We start from the raw sequence: 23,812 nt of genomic DNA on the forward strand, positions 1-23,812 counted from the left end.
CTCATAAACAAACTCACGTCCAGTGCTGGTTCTTTCTTTCTCTTTTCCTCGGTTTTGAAATTATGTCACCTTACTTTGTGCATTATCGATAAAGATAAACTAACTTAAATCCAAACTCCCTCTGTCCAAGATTAACTCTTTGATTTTACCTACTCAAATCCCATGTTTTTCTGTTAAGTAATTCCATATCCAACCATTATATAAACCTGGAATTCTTATTAAACTTCACCATTGTTCCTTTTTATAGTCTAAACTTTCTCACATTTACACCATGCAAAAGGGTTTTCTAAAAGACCCACGTTTTTCCTCTAGTTGCCTTGTTCTGCAGTTTGACTAAGACCATGCATTCCCTCTCAAAATTGCTATTTGAGCAAGAGAATTTGGCTGTCGAAGAAGAGGAAGAGGAGTAGAGACAAGAAGAAGAAAATTGGAAAGCTTTAGTAAGGTGAGATATCTTAATACCATCTCCATGGTTTACCCCTTTTCATCATTACAAAAGTTATGAATCCTGCATTTGGTTTTGTCTGCATCAATATATAGTTGCATGCAATGCTATGAAATTCGGTAGCTTTTTGGTGTTCCAACTAATTAAGCTGGCTTTACCATGCAAGTTTGATGAATGGCCAATACCCTTATAATTTTGTAATACTCGAGAAGAGTACTCCATTATTATATTCTTTAGCTCAACTCAAAGTTGTAGAGTGACAAGATAGCATACGGACAGTTAGAAATAAGTTAATTATATTGATTTTATGTTTGTTTATATGCATTCATTGATCAAATCTTTGATATAAAATTAATTATTCTTGTTGCTGGTCTTGATTTGCTTTTGTTGCGTGTTTCGCTCTAAGTTTTGATGGGGAGTTGTTCGTTTTTCAAGTGTGAACTCATTAATGATGGGTTGTGTCTTTACAATTTGTAGAGGAAATGTTGATCAGTCATGTCTTCGTCTTAATTTATTACTAATTATCTCTGCCGTCGGAAATGATGGTCTTAATTTATTGAACCTATATGGAACAGAATTCAGATTGAACTTTTTTTTTTTTTTGGTCTTTAATTGTCAGTGAAAGTAAAAGATGGAGACATTGGCACCAAGCCCGTGGAAGACAACAGAAGCCAGCCTTGTTAAAGCAATGGATAATCTTTCAAATCTCTTAATTTTTGAACAAGAGTTGCTTGATGGATTTGAGGAGGATTTCAGACTGATACAAAGAGGACTGGCACGAATGCATCTCATGGCACAAAATGTGATAGAAGAAAAGGGGTTGGAAGGATATGGAGAGGAAGTAAGATTTCTTACGACTCAAGTAGAAGCTGTAACCGATGGTTTTATCTCAAGAAAGCAAAAATCAAAACAGCCCAGTTGCAGTAATTGTATCAAGGACTCTTTTCCCTTTTTCAAGGGTCGGGCAGAGATATATAAACTGATCGATGACATTGAAATTATCAGGGCCTCAATCTTGAGACTTATCTCTAAAGGAAGTGAGCTGGGAATGTCGCTTGTCAAGGCTAGGACGGGAACTGCATCTCAAAATCTGGAGCAGCAAAAGCGACCATTCTCTGTGGATGATATCAAAGAAGAACGAGCTGTGGGTCTAGAGGAAGGCATTCATATATTAGTATCAAGGTTAACTGATGGCAAAGGGAACCGGAAAGTGATTTCAATTACAGGTGCAAGAGGAGTAGGCAAGACTACTCTTGCAATGGAAGTGTACAAAAGTGCTGCTGTTACTAATCATTTTCCTTCTCGTGCTTGGGTGACCCTATCTCAAGACTTTGAACTGAAAGAAACTCTGCAGATCTTAGCAAAACAATTATGGATGGGAAAGGAAGAAGGGGAATCGTCTGTAGAAGCAGAGGAATTATCTGTGGAAGAATTGAGCACAAGGATCAAAGATGCCCTGAAAAATGGAAGGCATCTTATTGTTTTGGATAATGTGAGGACATTGAAGCAATGGGATGCTCTTCAAAGTTTATTTCCTGTTGAAAGTAGAATACTGATAACCACTCGTGATAGAGCAGTAGCTCTTTCTACGGAATCAGATCACAGCCAAAGATTTATATATCACATGAGGGGACTAAGTGATGAAGAGGGCTGGGAGTTATTTACAGCAAAGCTACCACCAGTCCCTATGGAGTTGGAAGAACTTGGACGAGATATTGTCAAGAAGTGCATGGGTTCACCTCGAGCAATTTCTGCAGCTGCAGAAATTTTATCAAGCACACCAGCAACTTTAGACCACTGGTCAATAGTATTAGAGCAAATTGATAAAGATCAAGCATCAACGTACCATAACTTGAGCCTGGTTGCTGATGCATTGCCATCTCCTTTGAAGCTTTGCCTTTCCTACTGTGCGCTATTCGATAAAAACTATGACATCTCAGTGAGGAGATTGATTGTGTTGTGGGTTGCTGAAGGACTGATAGAAAAACAGAACGGCAGCAAAAAGGCCGCAGAAGATATTGCAGAAAAGTATTTAAAACAATTGGAGAATCAGGGTATGATTCAAGTGGTCAAATGGAAATCTAATGGGAAAATAAAAAAGTGTAGGATGCACCATCTTTTAAGAGATCAGTGGGTGTCAAAAGCTAAGAAAGCTAGTCTTGTTCAAGTACCAGATGAAGCTGCTTGTTCCTGTTCATCCTCTAGCACTGGCATGATTCGTAGAGTTGCTGATCACCTTGACAAGCAAGATGATAGCTTCCGCCATATTCATGGAAATAGAACCACAAATAATGCTTTGCGATCTTATTACGGGGACCTCCGCTCTCTGTTGTCATTTGATTTTCGGGAAGGACCTGAACCTGGAGATGACATAGGGAACTTTCTTCGCAGAGGAATTTTGGGAAGGTTTTTATTGCGGTTGCTAATAATTGACCTTGAAGGTGTATTTCGACCCAAGCTACCTAAAGGAATAGGGAAGCTGAAAGAACTGAGGTATCTCGGCCTGAGAGGAACTTATTTAGAGATGCTCCCATCATCAATTGGCTACTTGCCTGAGCTCCAGACGTTGGATTTGAAAAACACGCATATTAGCACCCTTCCTAATACTATATGGAAGATGCAGCGACTCCGACACCTATACTTGAGTGACAGATATCGTTGTAGATTTGTTGCTCCACCAAGTGCCTGCTCTCCAATTGATCTCCAAACGTTATGGGGAGCGTTTCTAGATGAGGAAAGCCCGGTAGAAGGTGGCCTGAACAGGTTAATTAACCTTAGAAAGTTAGGACTTGTGATCCGGTTAACATTGTCACAGCAGAAGTCTTTGGCCAAGTGGATTGCAAGATTGATTTACCTAGAATCTTTAAGGCTGAGATCAATTGATGAATCAGTTCAACCTTCCACTTTATTCTTAAGACCTTTATCAAACCTCAAAAATCTCTCCTCTATATACTTAATGGGAAGGTTGAACAATCCACTAGTTGTGCAGAAACTCCCAGAAAATCTCACAGAGATTACACTGTCATTGTCAGGACTTTTGGATGATCCAATGCCTAACCTAGGGAAGCTCCCAAACCTTCGAGTTCTTGAGTTGTTAGCCGATTCCTTTACAGGGACGCTTATGGTTTGCTCCACAGGTGGCTTTCCTTTGCTTAGAGTTCTAAAACTTTGGAAGTTGCAAGGCCTAGAGGTATTGGTGGTCCAGATAGGAGCTCTGGCGATTGTGAAGGATATAGAAATCCGGTATTGTGAAAACTTAAAGATGATCCCAAATGGTTTTCTTCACCTAGTTCATTGCCGTGAGTTGAAGCTAAAAGGTATGACTGAGCAATTTAAAGCAAGGGTTATTAGATACCAAGGGAAGGATTGGTATAAGATCGCCCATATACCTTCTGTCTTCGTGGAAGATTAAAAGTTTTTTCATCAGATTTAACTGAGGTTAGAGGTAAGTCTTTCTCTTTTAGTACCATTAGTCCTTGTTTCTGTCTAACATTTTTCGTTTGTAAGCGGGAACCGTCACTAGCCTTTCTGTTTCAGACAATACTCTATGGCTAGATTTTTCATTTCATTGTGTTATGCAGGAATTCACGGCGAATTAATCCAAATGCCTCGAACACCTCGTAATGATGTTCTCTGTGGTGGCTTCGTGGATAGCAAACTTCAAAGTTTCTTTGCTGTTGTTCAACCTATTGCCCCTTATCTATTGCTATAGAGTTGTACTTTTTGCTAAGTTTCTGAGATATCCATAGACAAAATGCTCTTTATGGCTGATCATCAATCAAAACACTCTCTTTGCTTTTTGATTGGTCTCTTCCCTAGTGTTTGTGTTCTTTGAAACTTTCTGGTGTATTTTAGTTCCATCATTAGTCTTGTTTAGTAGCCTTGTCTCGTTTGTTAATAGCTGTTTTCTTCCTTTTTAACAATTGTAGCAGATCTTCTGCTTTTTATCATTCCAAAAAAGGAGAAATCTTTCTTGCACCTTTAGCTGAAGTAGCTGGTATAAATTGTATCTGGTTCTTATTCTGTCAGAAATTTGATTTTTTTTTTAATTCTTGTTTTACATATTATTTGGTGGGGGAGATTGCTGAAAAGTTCCTAGCACAAGTATAATGCAGCATTAAACTTTCAAATTTACTTTGACAACAGCTAACCTCCCTAGAGGCATCAAGCATGGCTTCTTTATAAATAAAAAATTGGTTAAGAAAAAGGAGTGAGAGGAAGTACTTTTAACTCTTCATGCAAAGGTTTTTCTTTGCCTTTTAAGTAGTCATCCTACTTCATTCTTGATTGATTCTTTCCCCCAGCATGCATGCTATTTCTGAAGGGTTTCGGGCCTATTCGGATAAGAAATCACATTCATATAATGCAACGGAATATAAACATACAAAACCAAAGTCACTTTTGGATCACTTATGCTGCGTCAAAAGTAAATATGAAGAAACATATGTTCAACTGTATACTTTGAGAAATGATTTTAAAAAATTACGTATCAAAATCTCTCCACTTGATTGTACAAATCTCATTTTTCAAAGATTATTTGTTTTTAACTTTAAAAGAAGACAAGAAAATTTTTTCGTAAAAAATGGCGCCTAAGGTTCAGGTTTTTCCCTTTTATTTTTCTGTTATTTATTCTAGCTTATTTCTTACAAAATACGACACACATATAATGGTATTTATAGTTAGCTTAAATCCAACTTTTAATTTATTGTATTTTAATCCTTCCACTTAATTAAACAATTTAATTAGATTCATATTAGAAATTCTTAATTTCCAATTAAATACCAATCCTATTTTAATTTCACATTATAATCTTACTATGTGAGATCATAAGGTCCCAATATATTGACAATAAATATAAGAGGAAATTGTGAGAAATGACATTTTTTGATAAAAACATTTTAAAAGTAATCATCAAAATAAATTTAATTGTTTTTAGTTATATTTAGTTATGACTTGACGCAAATACCTTTTAAACTATTTCAAATAAATTAAACCATTCATCACAATTTCTCTCAATTTCTCCCCATTTGTGCTTCGAATTTCTCTCTCACCATTCCAATCTCTCAAATTTTATCGATTTTTCTGTTCGGCATTTGTCTGCTATACTTCTGATTTCTCTCTCCCATGTTTTCAAATTTCTCTTTTTTACTCTTTCAAGACACCAAGCAATGGTTTTGACGTGCTTAAGTGCGTGGCTATTTGAAAAATTCGATTTTTAGGTATTTTGGATAAAACTAAAACGGTAAAAATAATCACAAAGTATGAAATAGCTTTTAATTGAATCAATTCGGGACTTAGATACTAATAAACTCAAAATTTTGAAATTTATAAATTTAGGTTTTCAAAGAATTTTTTTTTAGTCAAAGTAGGTGTTTTAGATAAAAAAAAAATTTATATTTTGATTTATGAAAACATATTAGAAACACTTTAATCTGTGTCAAATTGTCAAAAAAACAAAAAAAAAGAAAAAAATTGAGAGGATTTGAAGTTTTGGTTCGTAAGTAACAACAACATTTTAAGCATTAAAGTGTAACAAAATGTTTTTGAATATGTCGTGTAACAATAATATTTTTTTTTCAACATGGTGTGTAGCAACCCTTTTTAACCATGACATGTAATATTTTTTTATATGGCGTGTAACAACAGTATTTTTTTTCAACATGACGTGTAACGACCTAACCATAGCTTGTCACAGGTTTTTAAACATGGCGTGTAACAACTGTATACTTTGAGAAATGATTTTCAAAAATTACGTGTCAAAATCTCTCCACTTGATTGTACATGGCGTGTAACAAGCTAATCATAGCTTGCTATATGTTTTTGTACTTGACTTGTCACATATTTTTGTACATGGCATGTAACAAACTAATCATGGCTTGTTACATATTTTTGTACATAACGTATAACACGTTAACCATGGTTTGTCACAAGTTTTTGTACATGACGTGTAACAAGCTAACCATAGCTTATTACAGGTTTTTGTACATGGCTTGTCACATATTTTTGTACATGGCATGTAACAAACTAACCATAGCTTGTCACATATTTTTGTACATAGCGTGTAACACGTTAACCATGGCTTGTCATAGGTTTTTGTACATGGCGTATCACATATTTTTGTACATAACATGTAACACGCTAACCATGGCTTGTCACAGGGTTTTATATATGGCGTGTCACATATTTTTGTACATAGCGTGTAACACATTAACCATGGCTTGTCACAAGTTTTTGTACAAGGCGTGTAACATCATAGCGTGTAACTTCATTAAGGGTAATTTTGTTCAACTTGTCTAAAAATAGTTAAAATTATAAAAAGGACTTTTTAAAAACATCTTATCTTTAAAGATTATTTTTTAAAAGGCCCCTAAATATAAATCAATTTAATTAAGAATTTATATTTATATTTATTGATCATGAGTGGCATCTAACAATACATAATAACCACCCAAATTTCAGGAGAATCAATATAGTTTGACTAACCTTTCAGTGTAACTCAGTGTAATTTAATCCTTTCATCTTATATCTCGGCTAAATAAAAAGCGTGGCTCGATGCTTACATTTTAACTTATCCATATCAGTCCTATAACTTCTATATTGACCTATCAAGATTGTCTTAACCAAAAGACTTTCAGTTAATATAAGCTATGAGTAAACAAAATATGTCCCCTTCAAATCATTTGGGGTGATGATTCTTTTTTGAACTACTTATATATCTCTGCATGCTTCATGCCATATCCAAAAGTATTCTATTTAAACATTTGGTCCCCTCAAACCGTAATAGTGAAATCAATGCATGACAATTCACATACAAAATGACCTGACATCATAAGTTTAAAGATTACTTACACTACTGACACATAAAAGTATTTCTATAGACACTTCATTGAAATACCAAATGAAACTCTTATAGTGGGTTATATTCAGTAAACTTATTTTTTAACAAGCACCCACATACTATCCAAGTATCTTACATACTTCAACTTATGAAATCGGTTGTTTACTTCCAAAGTAAAGAAACTTAGCATGTACCAGTCTTTAAGCATTGTCGATACCTTTATTCTTGACAATATAATGACCATGTACATATTTAGGAATAAGACTTTGATGCATAAGAATTTCATAATTATAACCTTTATAATTTCTTCACAATGTCATTATGTTCCAAGGACTTTATCTACACAAGTGTCTTATGATTTTTTATAAATAAACTTATAGATAAAAAAATACTTCATACATTATATAAAATATCTATAATGTATTTAACATAAAAGATAACTAATTAATGTAGTGTTCTACAAACACAAAATCAATTGACTTGCAGGACTTATACTAACAATTTAAGCATTCTATTTTGATATATAATAAAAAGCTTGTATGCATGTCTTTAGGTGACTATAAACAAAGGGCTAGTATATACCTTTTACTTCTGTTTAAATTAGCTAAAGGATTCAATGAATTCTACCACATTACTTGCTTGATAGCTAAATTGATTTTCTTGCTTTCTATGCATGTCACAAGCTAGATTGCTAGTTTGCTTTTAACGTTGTGCACAAATGCAAACATGTGTGACTGACATAACTACTTGTGAAATGCAAAACTTGAATCATTAACAGTAAAAGTGAATGGAAATGTGTAACAATAGCCTAAAATACTTTAAAATCTGTTGTTTGAGGGTTAGAATCAGATGAAATTCTTTGAATGTTACATTGCAGAGTCTAGTTTTAATAGTAACTCACATTGAGCATATAGACACTATATTTAAAAAAAAAATGAAATGAAAAATGAAAAAATGTGTACGACTGGCAGGGTGCGTCCGCACCCTACCAAGCACCACTCTCTTTGCCAGACGTGAAAAACTCGCGTCTGGCAAAGTAGTGGGATGATAGATTCAACCAAAAATCGAGTGTATAAAGGGAGGCAGTGTAGCAGCTACAAAGGGGCATTCAGGAGCAAAAAAAAACAGAGAACCAAAAAAACGATAGGAATCCTTAGCAACCCAAAAACCTAGCAGCATCAAAAACCAGAAGAAATCCTAGCTTTCTAGCAACCACAACAACCCACAAAATCAAAAAACCTAGGTGTTCTAGCAGCCAAAAACTACAATCCACCATAAAAAAAAAAATACTAGAAGGAAACCAAAAAAATCACAATGAGATAAGGCAAATAGTTGTGTTTTTTTTAGGGAATTTTTAGCTATTTTTTAGAGGGATTTTGGGGTTTTTGTGCTGCTATTTTAGGGAGATCTTGAGTTTTGGGAGAGTTTGAGGTCTCGCTGCCATTGATTTAAGAGGATGAGATCTGGGTTTTTGTGCCGCCGGTGGGGGGTGTTAGAGCTTGGGTGAGAAAGCTTTTGGGCTGCTGGGTAATGAGAGTAAGTCGAAGCGAACGTCTGTAAAGAGAGGGCTTTTGGGTTTTCCAACCACCGGTGAAAGGAGAGTGAGAGAAATCCTGCGACAAAAGGGAACCCATGAGGTAGCCGACGATGGCAGTGGAAAGGCGTAGCGCCTGCGAGGGGAGAAAGCCATTCGGGCAGCGAGAAAGAGAGAGAGGAATCGACGAACAGTGAGGGAGAGAGGGAAAGATTTCACCACCGATCAGGGGGAAAAGAGTTGGGTTTGCCGCCGGTTAGGAGGAGCTTTGAGTCCCGTCGTCGATGGGTATAAAGAGAGAGAGAGAAAAGAGGAGCCGGCACCGGTGAGAGAGAAGAGAGGAGAAAAGTGATTTTTTTTTAAAGAGAGAAGAGAGAATCCGATGGGTAGAGAGAGAATCCGACGAGTAAAGAGAGAATGTGAGAGGAGAAAATGAGAAGAAAGGCAAAAAAAAAGGTTTAAATAGTTAGGGTTGGTGTATGTGAAATGGCGTCATTTTGGGCATTTGCAGGCTGCTAGACAGGGACCAGATGGTGGGCTTTGAGAGGCAAACCAGTTGGGCCAGACTAATCGTGTTGGGCTACTGTCAACCCACTGAAGGTATACATTTTTTGTTTGGTTTTGATTTTGTGGTTGTGCTGGGCCCAATGTTTAGGTAGAAAGACAAATCAGTTTTAGTAGGTTATTAGGTAGAATAAAAAAGATAAGATACATATAAAAATGATTAAATGTTAAGAGAGAACAAAAATTAAAAAAAATAGCAAATTAAAAATTAAAAAATAGATGAGAATAAATTAGGAAAAATTAGAATTAAAATGTAATGAAACAAAAATATGAAATATATTAAAAAAAAAAGGGTTTTATATAAAATGGAGAGGGATATAGATGAAGAGAGAATGAAATTAGGATAAGATAAAGAATTATCAACAAAATTGTTTAATTTAATATCGATGATGAGATGATCGATCGAGACGCGAGAAATCGTAATCTCGAGCTAATTTTCCCTAAGTTCGGGATCCGAATTAAGGCTCCACCAATATGATGGGAGGGTCTTGATTTTGAGGTCTCGAGATTTTTAATTTTAAATAAATAAAAAATATAATAAAACAATAAAAAATATAATAATAAAAAAAACAATAAAATAAAAATAAACTTCAAAAGCATATCATATATTTCTATTGCATCATGCATATCATTGCATATAGATATTTTTGTTTGCGAGCATAAGTCCCGATGATGGGATTTTTCGAAGATCTTACGAAGGCGAGTTTCTCTTGAAAAACTCCCTAGGTGAAAGGATGTCCTCGGGTCCAACCAGTATGATGGGAGGGCTCGAAAAACATCTTTAATAAAAAGGCTTTTGCTCGTAATAGGTTCATATTCACGAAAACATTATTTTTAAATAAAAACGTATGATAACCCCGATGATGGGATTTATTCGTCGAATTTACGAAGGTGAATTTCTCGGATAATTCCTTAAGTGAGAGAACACCCCAGATCCCACCAATATGATGGGCGGATCTGAGAGAACGTCCTCCATAAAAGTTTATTCGTCCGACATTTTTCATCACATACCATGCATTTCATCTTGCCTCACACTTGCATTTCATTTTAGAATCAAATAAATAAATTTAATAAAATTGGAGATACAATAAGCAAGTTATAGCTAAGGAAATGAAATGAACTTAAAAAATAAAGCCTAATAGGATAATCTAAAAATGGTACCGTTCATGGAACGGGCGTTCCAAGAGTGCTAATCATTCCCCGGGCGTAACCGTACTCCCGAACCTAGATCTCGAAAAATGTAAACTAGTTTAAGATTCTTTCGGCGGGCTTAAATCTAATTAAAACTCTGTCGATTAGAATCGAGTCAATAGATGGCCAATCATACCTAGTAAAAAATATTGGTGGCGACTCCTAGGTTTAGAGTTTTCACTCTCGTCTGGCGGTCGGGTTCTTGGACCTGCACGTTACGACAGAGCATATCAACATTTTATTACAAGGATTTAAGCCTTGATTGTGTATGTCCAAACTAGCTTCCAAGCATTCATTGCTGCTAAGAGGTAATGATGAGCCACATTTTCTCAATGTAGGTAATTGATTTTATTCACTACTTATTATGTTTAGAATTGTTTTATAACGTAATATTGTATAGAAAATAATGAGAACATTTAGAACAAGTGAAGTATTACTTCGCACGAAACAACTTAAACAAGTGAAGTACCACTTCACATAAAACAACTAAAAAAAGTAAAGTACTACTTCTCATAGAACAACTTGAATAAATGGATCATTACTCTATGTGGAACTATTAATACAAGTAGAACAACTATTTAACGCAAAATAACTACTTCACAAAGATAGCAATGAAAATAACCTGAAATAAGTGGTAAAATTTACGAGTTTTTTTTTTATTTTGGGATGTTTCGATGAGTTTGACTTAGCAGCTCTAGGTAGTTAATGAGGTTTTCCTCTTAACTACAAGTGTTTCCTCTTTTTACCTTATTCACTTATACCTGTTTAGGGATATCTTATTCTCTTATACTTGTTTTCGTACACTTCTTTCTCTTAAGTTGTTCTTGTATAGGTTTTGATGAATACCTCTTGTTACAGTAAAGGTTACTCATATTAAAACTCTTCATGATAATGTCATTTATTACACGTATTAAAACTTATTCTTAAGTAATCGTCACTTATGATACTATAAATAGAGCTTTTATAGTTCATTTGAGGGACTTTTTTCTAAAACAGTCTCATCCAGAGCTGCTCTCTCTAATTCTCTTCTGCCTGCTAGACACTCACTGTTTCAGAAATTGCTTCAATCTAACTCTGCGCCGCTTTAAGTATACCTTTTTACTTTGTTGCAATACTTCCACTCAATGTCACAAGAACTCCTTTACAGTCACCAAAAAAAAAAAATAGAAGTAGGAAAGACAAAAAAAGTTCTAATCCAACAGTCTTAAAAGAATTGGAATCTGGAAAGAAAAAAACAAAGCTAATGCCTACGAAAAGGAGATGAGAGGAAGATCTTCTCTGATTGCTTTAGCCCTTTCATACCTGCAGAAGAGTTGTTTTCTTTCAGAATCTAAGTAGCAATATTTTGGCCCCCTGAGAGAATTGAAATCTTTGTACTTTAAAACCAACAATGCAATTTCTAGAATTTCTGGCACATTTTTGTTACAGGACCACTGGCAGTATATGTCTGCATCCATTTTTTTGCATATCTGAAGCCATGTAAACACAAGTGTAACAAGTCCTTTTAACTATTTTGTAAGAACATGAATTTAATTTAGGTGTTCTAAAAGTGCACTGACGTTAGAATATTATTTAGCATATGACAAAATACAAAATTTCCAGATTATACATTACATAGAGCATCAAACAAGCACCTGAATCACTATGTTGGCATGCCCGACTGATTAGTATACTTCGATCGTGATGAAGAAAAGAACAGAATAAACAATTCTATAATCTATTTCGGCAGCAACAACAACAACAAGAAAGTAAATGATAAAGAAAATAATCCGATGCATGGTATCTTTGGCTTATATGGTAGGAGAGGGGGGTTGACCTTTCAAGTGAATTATCAGCTAGACCTTTCGATTTTCAGTTTCAGTTGGTAGTCTTACTACTGCCTTACAATTTTAGCTCTCACATGACCTTGTGAAATATGGAATTGTTTTGTCAAGCCAAGATGTGCCATTAATAGCCAGACATGAGTGAGCAGCTCTCCACCTCGTCTAAGTTGCTGAGCATGCTGATTCCACCTACATTGACTGGCAGCATATGATAGCATCTCCAGCCATACATGACTTACTAACTCCCACTTCTCTTTTGTGTGCCACTTCCTTTCTTGTTCCAGTGAGTGCAATTCTTTGGCTAGTCTACAGGCATCAAATAGCACAGATTTGCTTCTGTCTCCTTTGACAATTGCAGGTTCGATCCTGGTGTCTACTTGAAGTAGCTTTTCACAAGCTAGGGAGGCATTTGATATGAATTTTCTTTCTTGAATGAATTCTATTGCCTCACAAATTGTATCTTGAAACCTGATCTGCCCAATTCCATTAGGCATCATAGAAGGTCGCTTGACAAGAATGAACAGCAAGTATTCTGATATTAACTTGCTGACTTTACATCTTGAATCAAGAACAGAACTTAGATTCCTTTTCTGATCATAACAATAGCAGAGGCTTGTAGCAATATGCCATAGCAGAATGCTATGATCAAACTCGACTTCAACACTCCAACCAAGTTTATCTAGACAGTTTTTCTCTCCAAGTACCTGCTCACCCCTGCAAGCACATAATTGCCTAGAAATTGAAAAGTTTGAGGCAACCTTTGATTTCTCCACAAGCTCTTCAAAGACAAATTCTTTCAGACAAGGAGATACACTCTCTGAAGTTATATTGCCATGAACATGTTTGTGAATCCAGCCACGCCTTTGGACTCCATGCAAATCATCAGGCTCACCCCTGAAGCAAGAACCAATAAGACTGTACTGTTCCATGTAATTCGACCATCTGTTCATGCTAGTTATAAATTTGAACGTGGATATGGCTTCATAAGTCTGACTCACTGGAAATTTTTCTTGTTTGCTCAGCCAAAGCATTGTCCATTCCGATGAAAGCAGCACAAGAATTGCATAAATCTCAAGGAAAATAGCTCCAATGAGCAACAAATATGTTATACTCACGTCCACAGTTTTAAATCCCTGCCTGTCAATCATGCTGAAAGTTGCTAAGGCAATAATAGTAGAAGATAAACTCACAGAGCGAAGAAAAACACCCCAGTTGGAATAAACTATACTTGCCTTTGTATAGAGTAAGTCATACACAAATCCAAGCTCAACTTCAATCACTTTGAAAGCCTCATCCCAATGACACCTCTGAAAGTAGGAGTGGCTCTTTTCAATATCATGAAAGCTGAGAATGAGATCTGCAAATAGCCTCTTACACGTGTTGAAAAAATCATAAGCAGCAATCAAAATGGCACCATCAGGAATGAGGCTACCTCCCTGAAATGAGTTGGTACGAGGGACAACCGTAAAAGCCTGCTTTGCAGTACACGACAACTCAAATCCTTCCCTTTCCTTCAAATTGTAATCCTCCATAAATTTGGCATAGTTGGGACCTGGATCTGGACGTTGGAGAAGCGACTCCCTAAAATGCTGACTGCTTGCAGACCTGAGAACCCAAGTCCTCTCCCCATACTTGACAGTTCCAGCAATGAACATTGGAATAGCTACGAAGTTGAGCTTCATTGGCTTCAAGGATCTTATAAAGACATAAAATGCCACCCCAACCTGGGTAACAAGACCAAGCAAGTGCCTAAGCCATAACTCGTTATCTTCCAAGGAATACGCAGTTATGGTGTCAGGGCCCCCAAGGTGCAAGAGAAGAAATGGTGCCCAAAACGACATTATAGCATTATCAAGGGAACCATCATCTAAATCTCCCTGATTACTGGCAAGGATGCCAAGCGAGACAGTTGCAACATAGTCAGCTGATAAGTAGGCCAACCAAAGAATAAATCTGATCCAGTTTCTTGCTATATATTTTCTCCGATTACCAAAGAAAATGAGGATAATTTGCAAGGAAAGGCTGAGTAGCACCAACGAACGTAGTTCCCATTGGTTCCACAGTTCACGCCATCTTTCTGAGAAAATCTGCATTAAGCCCCCTTAACAGAACTCAAACTAATGACAGTTAAACATATAGAGTATTGATATACAATACTCTATATAAAAGTGCAATTGATTTTCAACATGTATTTAGAGACGGACAAGAAGATTCAAAGAAACTTATATGTAAGTTCTTGAATCATCTGCTAAGGATAAGGATTATTATAGACAAATAAGGACGGAAAACACAATGAGCCCTTTCATAATTCAGTACGATCCAAGTAGTTTTTATGTATTGAAGTGGCTCCTAGCTTGGTATAACAATGTTTTCCAAGAAAATTCCATTGGTAAGATATTTACTTAATTAGCTGTCCAACTATTCATCTCCAATAACAAAGCAACTAGTAAAATTTCATTGCATCATCCTAAACTGTGACTTTAAATTCCCGAGCCTCTCCATTTATTTGTATTTATATTTTCTGGAGATGATTTGTAATGAAGTAGCTGTGAAAGTAGAGTATAATTTCTTTTAAGAAGCAGTGTCTAACCCGACAATGCCGACTTTCAAAAAAAAGAAAAACTCGACAATGCCATTTGATTTTTCTTTTGGTAACTGAACCAAGAAATTCCAGGGCCAACACAAAACAAACACTGAGTACAACCAAAGATACGCAAAGACATACAGAAGCAAACAATCTTTCTTCTATCTATCAAGCATTATGCATCTCCGATGGTTGATTATTTTAAGCATATCTAGCATTTTCACCCTGTCAGATTCCATACCCTTCTTCAAAGAAGTTCAATCTGACAAGCTAAGAGACAAGTGAAAGTAAGATACATTGGGTGCAACCCACTGCACCAGACCTTACCTTAGTTTTCAATGCAGTGGCCTACAAAATATTTAAATTTTATCCACATGAAACAACTTAGATGATTGAAAATCAAAAAGAAACAAAGAGGTGCATAGAACCCATCATTACTCCTATTATTGTTCAGAATCATCTCCTAGAAATAGCATTTTTTATATTTTATCTACTTTCAGTTAGATGTTTTCTTTTTCTTAGTAAAATTGCAGAAGAACCTTGAATTTGAGTCTTGGGATGAGAAATGTAATTGTTAATTTGGTAATTAATTGTATGTGTAAAAGAAAGGCTGACAGATAAAAAGTTAGTGACAAATGAAAGCAGAAAATAACAAGAAATTGACAAATTTAGATGGGAAAATAGTTGCAAAAATTCCTATGCTTTTGTGTGAATTTGGAGTTATTTTAATTCATTAAGGACTTGAAATGTTGTCTATGTTTTCCTAGTTCTGTTTTGTCCCCTCGTCACACAGTTTACTCCGGGAGGAATGAGAGGATCTATATTTCACTGGAACATATATTAAAAGCCAAACATTATAGAAATTAACATGAGAGTATAAACCTCTTTAGAAAGTAAAAGCTGAGGCCAAACTTGATGAGATAAATAATGAGAAACATGAGAAGCAGGAAGCTGCTAATAACACGACTTCCCATTTGAAGGTAGCACCTCCATCGTTAACAGCAAGGCTTGTGGAAAACAAGGGAAGACTGAGAAACAGCCGAGGCAGAACCTCCATTTGAATTGGCTTGTCAGGTGATGGGTTGTAAGGTAGAAGTTGGCCAGGGTGAAGTGATGATGATAACGATAGAAAGGAGGCTTCAAATGGGCTCAGGGATGAAATTTTTCTAATTTTTAAAATAGCATTAACTTGGTATCATAGTAATTTTTGCCCATCTTTTTTATTAAGATGTGCCATCGAGAATTACGTTGCTACTGCAAAGTTAGTAACATCATAATTAAGTGCCAAAGTGTGATCTTATGATATGCTTATATCCTTGTATTCGTAGCACAACAAATTTATGTAGAATACTGCAAATCAGGCCGGACCTTTTAGTCCGAATCAGGGTCCAAACACTCACAATGGCATGTTTTCTCAATAAATCTAAAGTTCAACAGTGGAGTGCTACAAGTACAAGGATATAAACTGATTTTGAAATGATGGTTCACTAAAGGATGGTAGCTAACGTCGTTAACTGACCATATTTCAACAGATGAGTGACTTGCATGAAAGCAGAGTTGTCTCGTGGAATATCTTTACAGCAATTGGATATCTGAGTGATAAACACGGTTGGAATGTGACTCGATAAAGGCAGGAATGATCTTTATGAGTAATAGCCCAGTAGAATAAAAGTACAACGATAGTAGAACTTTAGATCTTTCAGCATGAAATAAGAAAAGACCCCACTACAATGTATGCCAAGAGTTATTTAGACCATTTACTTCGCCACTCAGCTATCAGAGACCAAAGATCCAGAAGCACTTAAACTGATTTTGAATTTGAAGCTAATGCAAGTTAACAGCAGATTGTCCTCACTAGTCAATTTCATCGTAAGTGTGTAAGAACCCTGCAAATGCCACATAGAAAAGATCAGCTAATTGCCTTCATGTCATCTGTCATGTAATTGGATAGTGAATGAAGCCCAAAAAATCAAGTTAGGGGTTCTACAGTTTGAAACCAGTGCATCTGATATCACTTCCATCATGCATCCACCTGAGTTCTTTAGGGATCAAACCACAAATTAAGGCAGCTAGATGGAGTTTGTACCTGAGTCCTAAGAAGAAAGGATAAATCTGGATCCTGGTCTCTATTAACAGTTAATAACCAGATTGGTTTCGATATATTATTATGCAACCAAATGGAGTATCTTTACATAACACTTCAAGGCATAAGAAAAGCTATGAGGACAGCAAAAGAAATCATCAAAATGAGCAAATTCCAAATTTCAACAACAATCCCAAGTCAGGCCAAGTTGTACAGAAGAAGCCACAAAAAAAAAAAAAAAAGCTCCATCAAAATATGAAAGCTAAATAAGCCAGACAAAGACAAGAAAGAAGATATAGGACGACAAGGAAGAGCTGATAAATAAAAAATCCATGAGAATGAAAAACTGGAAAACTGAAACAGTCTATTCATGAGTGCAGTGAACAACACCATTTGAGTCGGGTGCAAGAAAGACAAGGTCCTTGATTTGAACAACACCATTTGAGTTCTATTTTAATTGCCTAAAGAGAAATGAATATTTGCAAGGGTTGCCGGTAGGTGATTACTAAAATCCCTTGAAATATCCATTACATTGGTACTTAAAAAGTGAAACATAACATTAGAGAACTTTCTTGTGAAAATTTTAAGAAATGTAGTGTGTATCAGATCAACTCCTTAAGCTGCAGTCTTTAGAGAATTAAAACTCATGCTTTGGTAGTTGAAAGTGCAAGCTTCCCATTACTTTTTCTTTAAGAGATTCTTCCATCTAGACTTATTTTTTCTTTTAATCCAACTCGTTACATTTATTTTCTTTCTTATTTAAATTAATTCATAAAAAGTTGCTAAAGGTTGGAATACATATATCACAATTATTACACTTTCTCAATCAGAAACTTAGCCACAGATTAACCAAGCATGGGGTGAAAGTAACAGTAAACATCTTATTATCAAGGATAAACTGAAAATTGAAAGCACATCAGGTATTGCTGAGGTTTGGCTTTTCCATCCCACGCTAATGTTTTTGAAATACAGTGCAGGTCACTTAAACATATCAACAGAAGGATCTTAAGAGGTAAAGTGGCAAACAACTCCTAAACTATCAGTTTATCACTTTCCTGGAAGGAACCCTGCCCAACAGATAAGAGAGACCTAAGGAAACAGGATATCACTGATCAAAGGTCTCTAAACTAATCATTGGCCACAGAAGTACATATCAAACAGGCAAGGGTAAACACAAATAAGAAGGGCAAAATGAAGCCAGGTAAGATAAGCTAATATAGAAACAAGTTTTTCTATTTCTTAATGAAGGACAAAAGATAATCTGGTGCCAGGAAGTAAGCACAACACATTATTGATGAATGTTTCTAGTTAGATATGGCCCATAGAAATAGAACTCAAGAAAGCTGCGGCCAAATTTAGGATAATGTTTAAATAGTTTGGAATTAGCAAAGGATGTCACACATACGTCAAAGGAAGGTGTTTATGAGATTTTTTTTGGTGCCTGTGTGAGACTTGAGGATAATAAGTCCATAATAAATATAACTTTGCTCACCATGCTTTCTATTTCTGTTGTAAACATCCAGTAAGAACCGAAGTAACAAATGCTTTCTTCATCATTTTCTTTATTTTCTTTAGCCATTTCATCAAACCAAAAGCAGCATGAAAGTTTGAAAACAAGAGGAAAAAAGAAACTAAAAAAAAACACCATAGCATAAAGATTGAAGTGATAATTTAGACATATCAGATACTAGATCAATCATGAAGCATGGGAAACAAGCAGTGCTTTCTTTAACTGAAAATATCAGAGAATAGGCTGGTTGACTGCCTCAACGTTCAAACGTTCAAATCAATTTATAAGGGCACATCACAAGTGGTATAATCCTGAAAAAAGTTTCAAAAAATAAAATGTTTCTCAGTAAAGTGAAACTTACAGGTGGAGTGAATCCAGGTAAAACTTGATTGTGAGAGAGTACAAATTGTCCAACTGTAACAGGGCAGGATGTTTCCTCACAAAGTTGATGAGTTTCTTGATGGACATGTATCCCAAAGTAGGAAACATCAATCACCGCTTGGCCTCCAGAGATAGCTTGACCTGCAAAATGTAGGCACCAATGAAATGCCAAAAAAGGATATATCCATGAATCATGTACTTAAAAACAAAAAGCAACCTTCAGATATATATACCAATATGTACCGCACAAAATATTGGCAAAATGGACCAAGGATGTATCTGCGTTCCAAGAGTTTCTGTTTAAGCTATTATATGCAAAGTTAACATTTTTCTTTAAATGCTACAAAGATTTTGAGAAGTGGCTTTGTCATCAAAACACAAGCACGATTCCAGCAATAATTAACTTTATAGACAAGAGTATAATCCACCAAGATTGAATGTATTTGCCAGAGAAATTTGATACTGATGTAAAGTATTCTAAAACAGAAGGAAAACTACAAACTAGGAATAATTAACTTTCATAATAGGGATTGTGTTTGATTGAAACTGGATGAGCATTTCAAAAGCTTTTATAATCTGGTTTTAGGGTCATGCTGATTCTATGAATGGTACTAAGAAAATTATTTTGGGTTTCTAGGGTTGAGTTTGACTGTGAAGTCAATACCAGTTAGTAGGAAGGATTGAAGGTTGATTCTTAACTTAGATGAAAGCTGGAAATAAGCAAGATGAGATCTAGGCTTCAAACCTAGATTCCTTTAAGGGTTCATATTTATATTCCAAAGACTTCACACCAAGGTTTAGGATTGTTCCACACCATCCAAAACTGGGCATAGTAAATGCTGAAATTCTACCAAACCTTTTATATATATATTAATTAAAAGAAGTTACAAGCTTATTTATAGAGTTTTAAACATGTAGGTAGTTCCCAGAGACCTGAGATCCAAAAAAGTTACGTACAAATATTTATTACATAACCTTACAATCCTTATTCCTTATACTCAAAAATCACCTTTTAGACATCTCCGATGCATGGCTTGATACCTCAAAAACTAGATTAGATCAACACTTGCAGCCAGTTATTCCCATATCTCTACGGGGTGCTTTACCTTCAAACTTAAGCATCTAAAGCTCAACTGAATTGAATAGAGTCTTCAGTCAAATATGAAGAAATTTAAGAATTTCTTATTAATTGAGTCTAAGTGAAGTCCTATCCTTTTTCCCCCATTTAAACTCCACCTTATGAAAGGCTTATTTTTTGTATTTTTATCACATCTACTACCAAACATGACATGAGATAAAAATGATCCCATCCTACTTTTAATCTTACCCACAACAAAGTTTGATAACTTTCTTATCTTAATCTGTCATCCTGTGTACTAGAGACATCCTAAAATATCAAATTCAAGGTAAAGACGATTCGGAAATTGCAATAACGGGATAGTTACCGGTAGATGCTGAGATCGTGAAGGTGGCTGGCTTGCCTCTAACCACAGGATCAGGTGATATATCGACTCCCTCGACTGTTACAACGAAATCAGCTTCATCACCTGCATTGATTTCAATCCAGGAACTCAGACATATATCAGAAGAAAAAACTGAGCAATTGAACACAGAAAAGATAGGACAAAACAACCAAAAGAAATAAGAAAAAAAAAATCAAGAATCTATGGACTAACACATGTCAGTTCACTTTAGACTAGATAATTTCAGGAAAAGCAAAAGAACCCAACAATAATCTAGCAGAAAGAAAGAAGAAAACTAACCGCAGTAACTGAAATCAGTGGCCTGGAGAAAAGGTAAGAAAAGTAAAGCAATAGCCAAAAGGGGCAAAAGAATGAGCTTGAACCGAGCTGCTACTGTGTCCATGGCAGGCGTGCTTAAAGGGGTTTTCTTTGTTTAGACTGAGGATGCCAATTGCCAAATTATCCGATAAAAAACTGCTCTGTATATTATTTGCAGAGGAAATAATCAAACCCTGTTTTGTCTTTTATGTGATTGTTATGACCATTGAATTTGAACACTATTTATTTAAACATAGAAAGACACCAAAACCAAGAATCTGATCAAAACGCTCAATATTTGTCATTGTCAGCTGAATTGTCACTTGGTCCCACAACTAAGGATGTCCTTTACTTGTCTTTCCCTCTGGGCACGCATGCATCGGAGAATATCTCATTTAATTATAAATTATATAAATTTTATTACAATATTATAAAAAAAAATCTAATCCAACCCTTGAATAATAGTCATCCTGAGCTCCATACAACTGAGAATCTCTTCAATGGCTTCAATGGAATTTTTCTTTTCTTTCTTCTGTTTTAGTATTGTGTGGTCATCGCCATTATATGTCTATTTTTTTTCTTGCTTTTGAAGAAAATATTAAAATCCGACAAAAATGAAGCATGAAAAGGTAAAATGATGTTTGATTAAAATGAACAAACTGTTAAACTGTAGCATTCGTTCATCTATAGTAGTTATCTAGCTAGCCGAATAATTTGTCCAATTTGCAACATGACCAGAACAAAGGTACGTCCTTTGCATAAAGTTTTTGGTCTGTTGTTTTAAGGCTGAGAAAAAGAATCATAAATTTTGGTTTTATCTAGGGTGTGATTAGGGACTTGAATTGTGTTATGCAGCTGGGACAGTATTGTTTTAAAAGAAGAGCCAGCAGAAAGATTGGCGAATGGCTCAGTTGGATCCATGAGGAGAGTGTAAGACAAGCTTTCTCCCAGGAGTAAATCATCAGCTCTTCAGCAGTATCCAGTCATGAGCTTCTGAGTTATCCTCTATTTTCCGGCCACAAGCTTTTCAGGGAAGGTGCTGAGGTTGCAAACAACAAAAGGGAGGCGTGCCCTCAAAAACCAAAAGCCATTTTATTCAGATAATTAAACTGCTCTGGTTAAGCTATCAGGCTGCATGTATAAAATGCTTGCACATCTGGAGAGCTAATCTCACTGAAATAAAACAATGCTCCGAGATCTTGTAAGGAGGCAACTGGAACATAGAGAGACGGAGAGTCCGAGACAGTGTAGTACTCAATGATTCTCCAAAGTCCAAACTCAACTATATATCAGACGCCAAAGAAGCAATTCCAATCGTGAAGTTTATACCAATGCATGTCAATTCCAAATTGTTTTGATCATTCAATATCATCTGAAGAGCGTTAGATCCCTGAACAATAAGGCAGCATTGGCAGCTAAATAAGCCTTGGCATTCATAATTTATAAGGAAATAAATTGATATATTGAGCTTTAGAGCTGCTGATGACATGGGAGCTAAGAGAGGCAAAGTATGAAAGTTTTTATTTTCTTTTTGCCTTGTTTATGAATTTGAATTGAGTGAATTTGTTATGATTACTTGCTCTCTTGAGAAACAGATGTTTCACATCTTTCATTTTGTTATTAAAAGAGCTTTTATGAAGCATTAGAACTGGGTGACTAAACTGTTCTAGCTCTCCTAAACTTTTACCAATCTTGATGACTAAGGCTTTGGAAAGATGAATAATTTGTTGTAAATCCTGGTCTTTTCAGTATAAATTCGTAACACAAACTAGTGAACACAAGCTTTCTTCATCCATTAAGACTAACCACTGAAAATTATTAATCTGGGAGATAAGACTTACTGGTGGAGTGAAGACAGGCAAAGTTTGGGATTGCGAGAGCTTAAAGTTGCCTGCAGCAATAGGGCAGGATGCTTCCTCACAGAGACTACGAGTTTCTGCACGGACATGCAATCCCAAGAAAGAGACATCGATCACTACTTTACCGTCAGAGATTGGTTGACCTGAATGAAAGATGTATGCCAACTTTATTAATAGAATGCCAAAGAATAAAAGAAATCGGACACAATTCAATGTAGCTCCTATAGTCATCAACATGCTAAAGCTGCAGAAAATAAGCACCTGAAGGACAAAAGTGGTAGAGAATGTAAAAATATAGGGTGAAGGACAGAGAAAAAGAAGATGTTTGAAGTCTGGACTTCTACTTCTTAAAATAAACTGAAGCCTTGTCCAACTTATTGTACCTAGTGAACGGAATTGTAAAATCTGAATCGACTATCAACCATAGAATGTACCAATAAGAGAAAAGAAAGTGGAGCTTTTCATTAGTGTTCTGACAGATAGTGCATTATACAGTTAAGAATGGGAAAATAGGGAGTCCAAAGCAGAAAATTATTACTTGTAGAAGCTGAGATGGTGAAGGTAGCTGGCCTACCTACCAACATTGGATCAGGGGATACCTCAAATTTTTGGACATTAACACTGTAATGCCTTGAGTCATCTGCCTTAAAATTTCAATAAGGAAAACTGAAAGGGGGGGGGGGGGGGAATAAGTAGAGTTACAAAATTTTAATGCTAATGAAAACACTGGAAAAAAAAAATAGACATACCACAGTACGTTACATTTTGAGCCTGATTAAAAGCTAAGAGCAAAAAGATAGTGAAGAAAAGCACAATGGTAAGCTGGAACTGATCAGCTACTAGCTCCATGGATTGCCTAGGTTCCAGTTACAAAGGCAGAGAAAATGAAAAGTAAGATGGTAAAAGAGTTGTTTTAAGATGGAAAACATTAAACAATGAAGAGCGAAATTTCAAGGTTTTCAATTTTCAAGAAAGTGATGGATGTGTCATTGTTTGAAGAACTGGTGTAGCATATGTGTCGCCTTACCATACTTCACTTCATTCGGTTGCTACTGTTTTGTCTTTCTGTGATGAATTCACGAGAAAATTGACATCAAAAACGAAGAATCCACAAAATCAAAAGAACCAAAGGCAAATAGACAGTCATTATCTTAGTTATCAGCTAAAGCTAAAGAAACTTCCACACTCGTAAGTCTAAACTATGCTACGCCTGGTCCCC

At 35.7% G+C, this 23,812-nt stretch overlaps 3 protein-coding genes across 3 annotated transcripts; 1 reads left to right on the top strand and 2 right to left on the bottom strand.

The window, feature by feature from the left end:
* The first annotated feature begins 1,076 nt into the window (after positions 1 to 1,076).
* On the top strand, positions 1,077 to 4,157 carry LOC18590184 (putative inactive disease susceptibility protein LOV1). Its single transcript, XM_088809730.1, has 2 exons — positions 1,077 to 3,762; positions 4,027 to 4,157. The coding sequence occupies exons 1-2, from the start codon at positions 1,077 to 1,079 to the stop codon at positions 4,155 to 4,157; spliced, it is 2,817 nt and encodes a 938-aa protein (XP_088665856.1).
* A 7,691-nt stretch (positions 4,158 to 11,848) lies between these two features.
* LOC18590185 (uncharacterized) lies at positions 11,849 to 14,797 on the bottom strand. The gene is made up of 2 exons (XM_018126906.2): positions 12,389 to 14,797; positions 11,849 to 11,874 (listed from the first exon to the last, which is right to left on the bottom strand). The coding sequence occupies exon 1, from the start codon at positions 14,486 to 14,488 to the stop codon at positions 12,446 to 12,448; it is 2,043 nt and encodes a 680-aa protein (XP_017982395.2). The 5' UTR covers positions 14,489 to 14,797; the 3' UTR covers positions 11,849 to 11,874; positions 12,389 to 12,445.
* Positions 14,798 to 16,596: 1,799 nt separating this feature from the next.
* Positions 16,597 to 20,955, bottom strand: LOC18590186 (MD-2-related lipid recognition domain-containing protein). Its single transcript, XM_018127484.2, has 4 exons — positions 20,717 to 20,955; positions 20,399 to 20,500; positions 18,934 to 19,094; positions 16,597 to 16,865 (listed from the first exon to the last, which is right to left on the bottom strand). The coding sequence occupies exons 1-4, from the start codon at positions 20,817 to 20,819 to the stop codon at positions 16,749 to 16,751; spliced, it is 483 nt and encodes a 160-aa protein (XP_017982973.2). The 5' UTR covers positions 20,820 to 20,955; the 3' UTR covers positions 16,597 to 16,748.
* Positions 20,956 to 23,812: the final 2,857 nt, after the last annotated feature.

This window comes from Theobroma cacao, chromosome 9 (assembly GCF_053813885.1).
Source record: "Theobroma cacao isolate CCN51 chromosome 9, ASM5381388v1, whole genome shotgun sequence".
Classification (NCBI taxonomy): Eukaryota; Viridiplantae; Streptophyta; class Magnoliopsida; order Malvales; family Malvaceae; genus Theobroma; species Theobroma cacao.

Bases quoted from the DNA above. Each gene is read 5' to 3' on its own strand.
- LOC18590185 (XM_018126906.2), bottom strand. From the start codon at position 14,488: ATGCAGATTTTCTCAGAAAGATGGCGTGAACTGTGGAACCAATGGGAA.
- LOC18590184 (XM_088809730.1), top strand. From the start codon at position 1,077: ATGGAGACATTGGCACCAAGCCCGTGGAAGACAACAGAAGCCAGCCTT. The intron at 3,763-4,026 runs GTATGACTGAGC...TGTGTTATGCAG, and splicing joins CCGTGAGTTGAAGCTAAAAG to GAATTCACGGCGAATTAATC.
- LOC18590186 (XM_018127484.2), bottom strand. From the start codon at position 20,819: ATGGACACAGTAGCAGCTCGGTTCAAGCTCATTCTTTTGCCCCTTTTG. The intron at 19,095-20,398 runs GTAACTATCCCG...TACATTTTGCAG, and splicing joins CACGATCTCAGCATCTACCG to GTCAAGCTATCTCTGGAGGC. The intron at 16,866-18,933 runs GTAAGTTTCACT...TGGCATTTGCAG, and splicing joins TACCTGGATTCACTCCACCT to GGTTCTTACACACTTACGAT.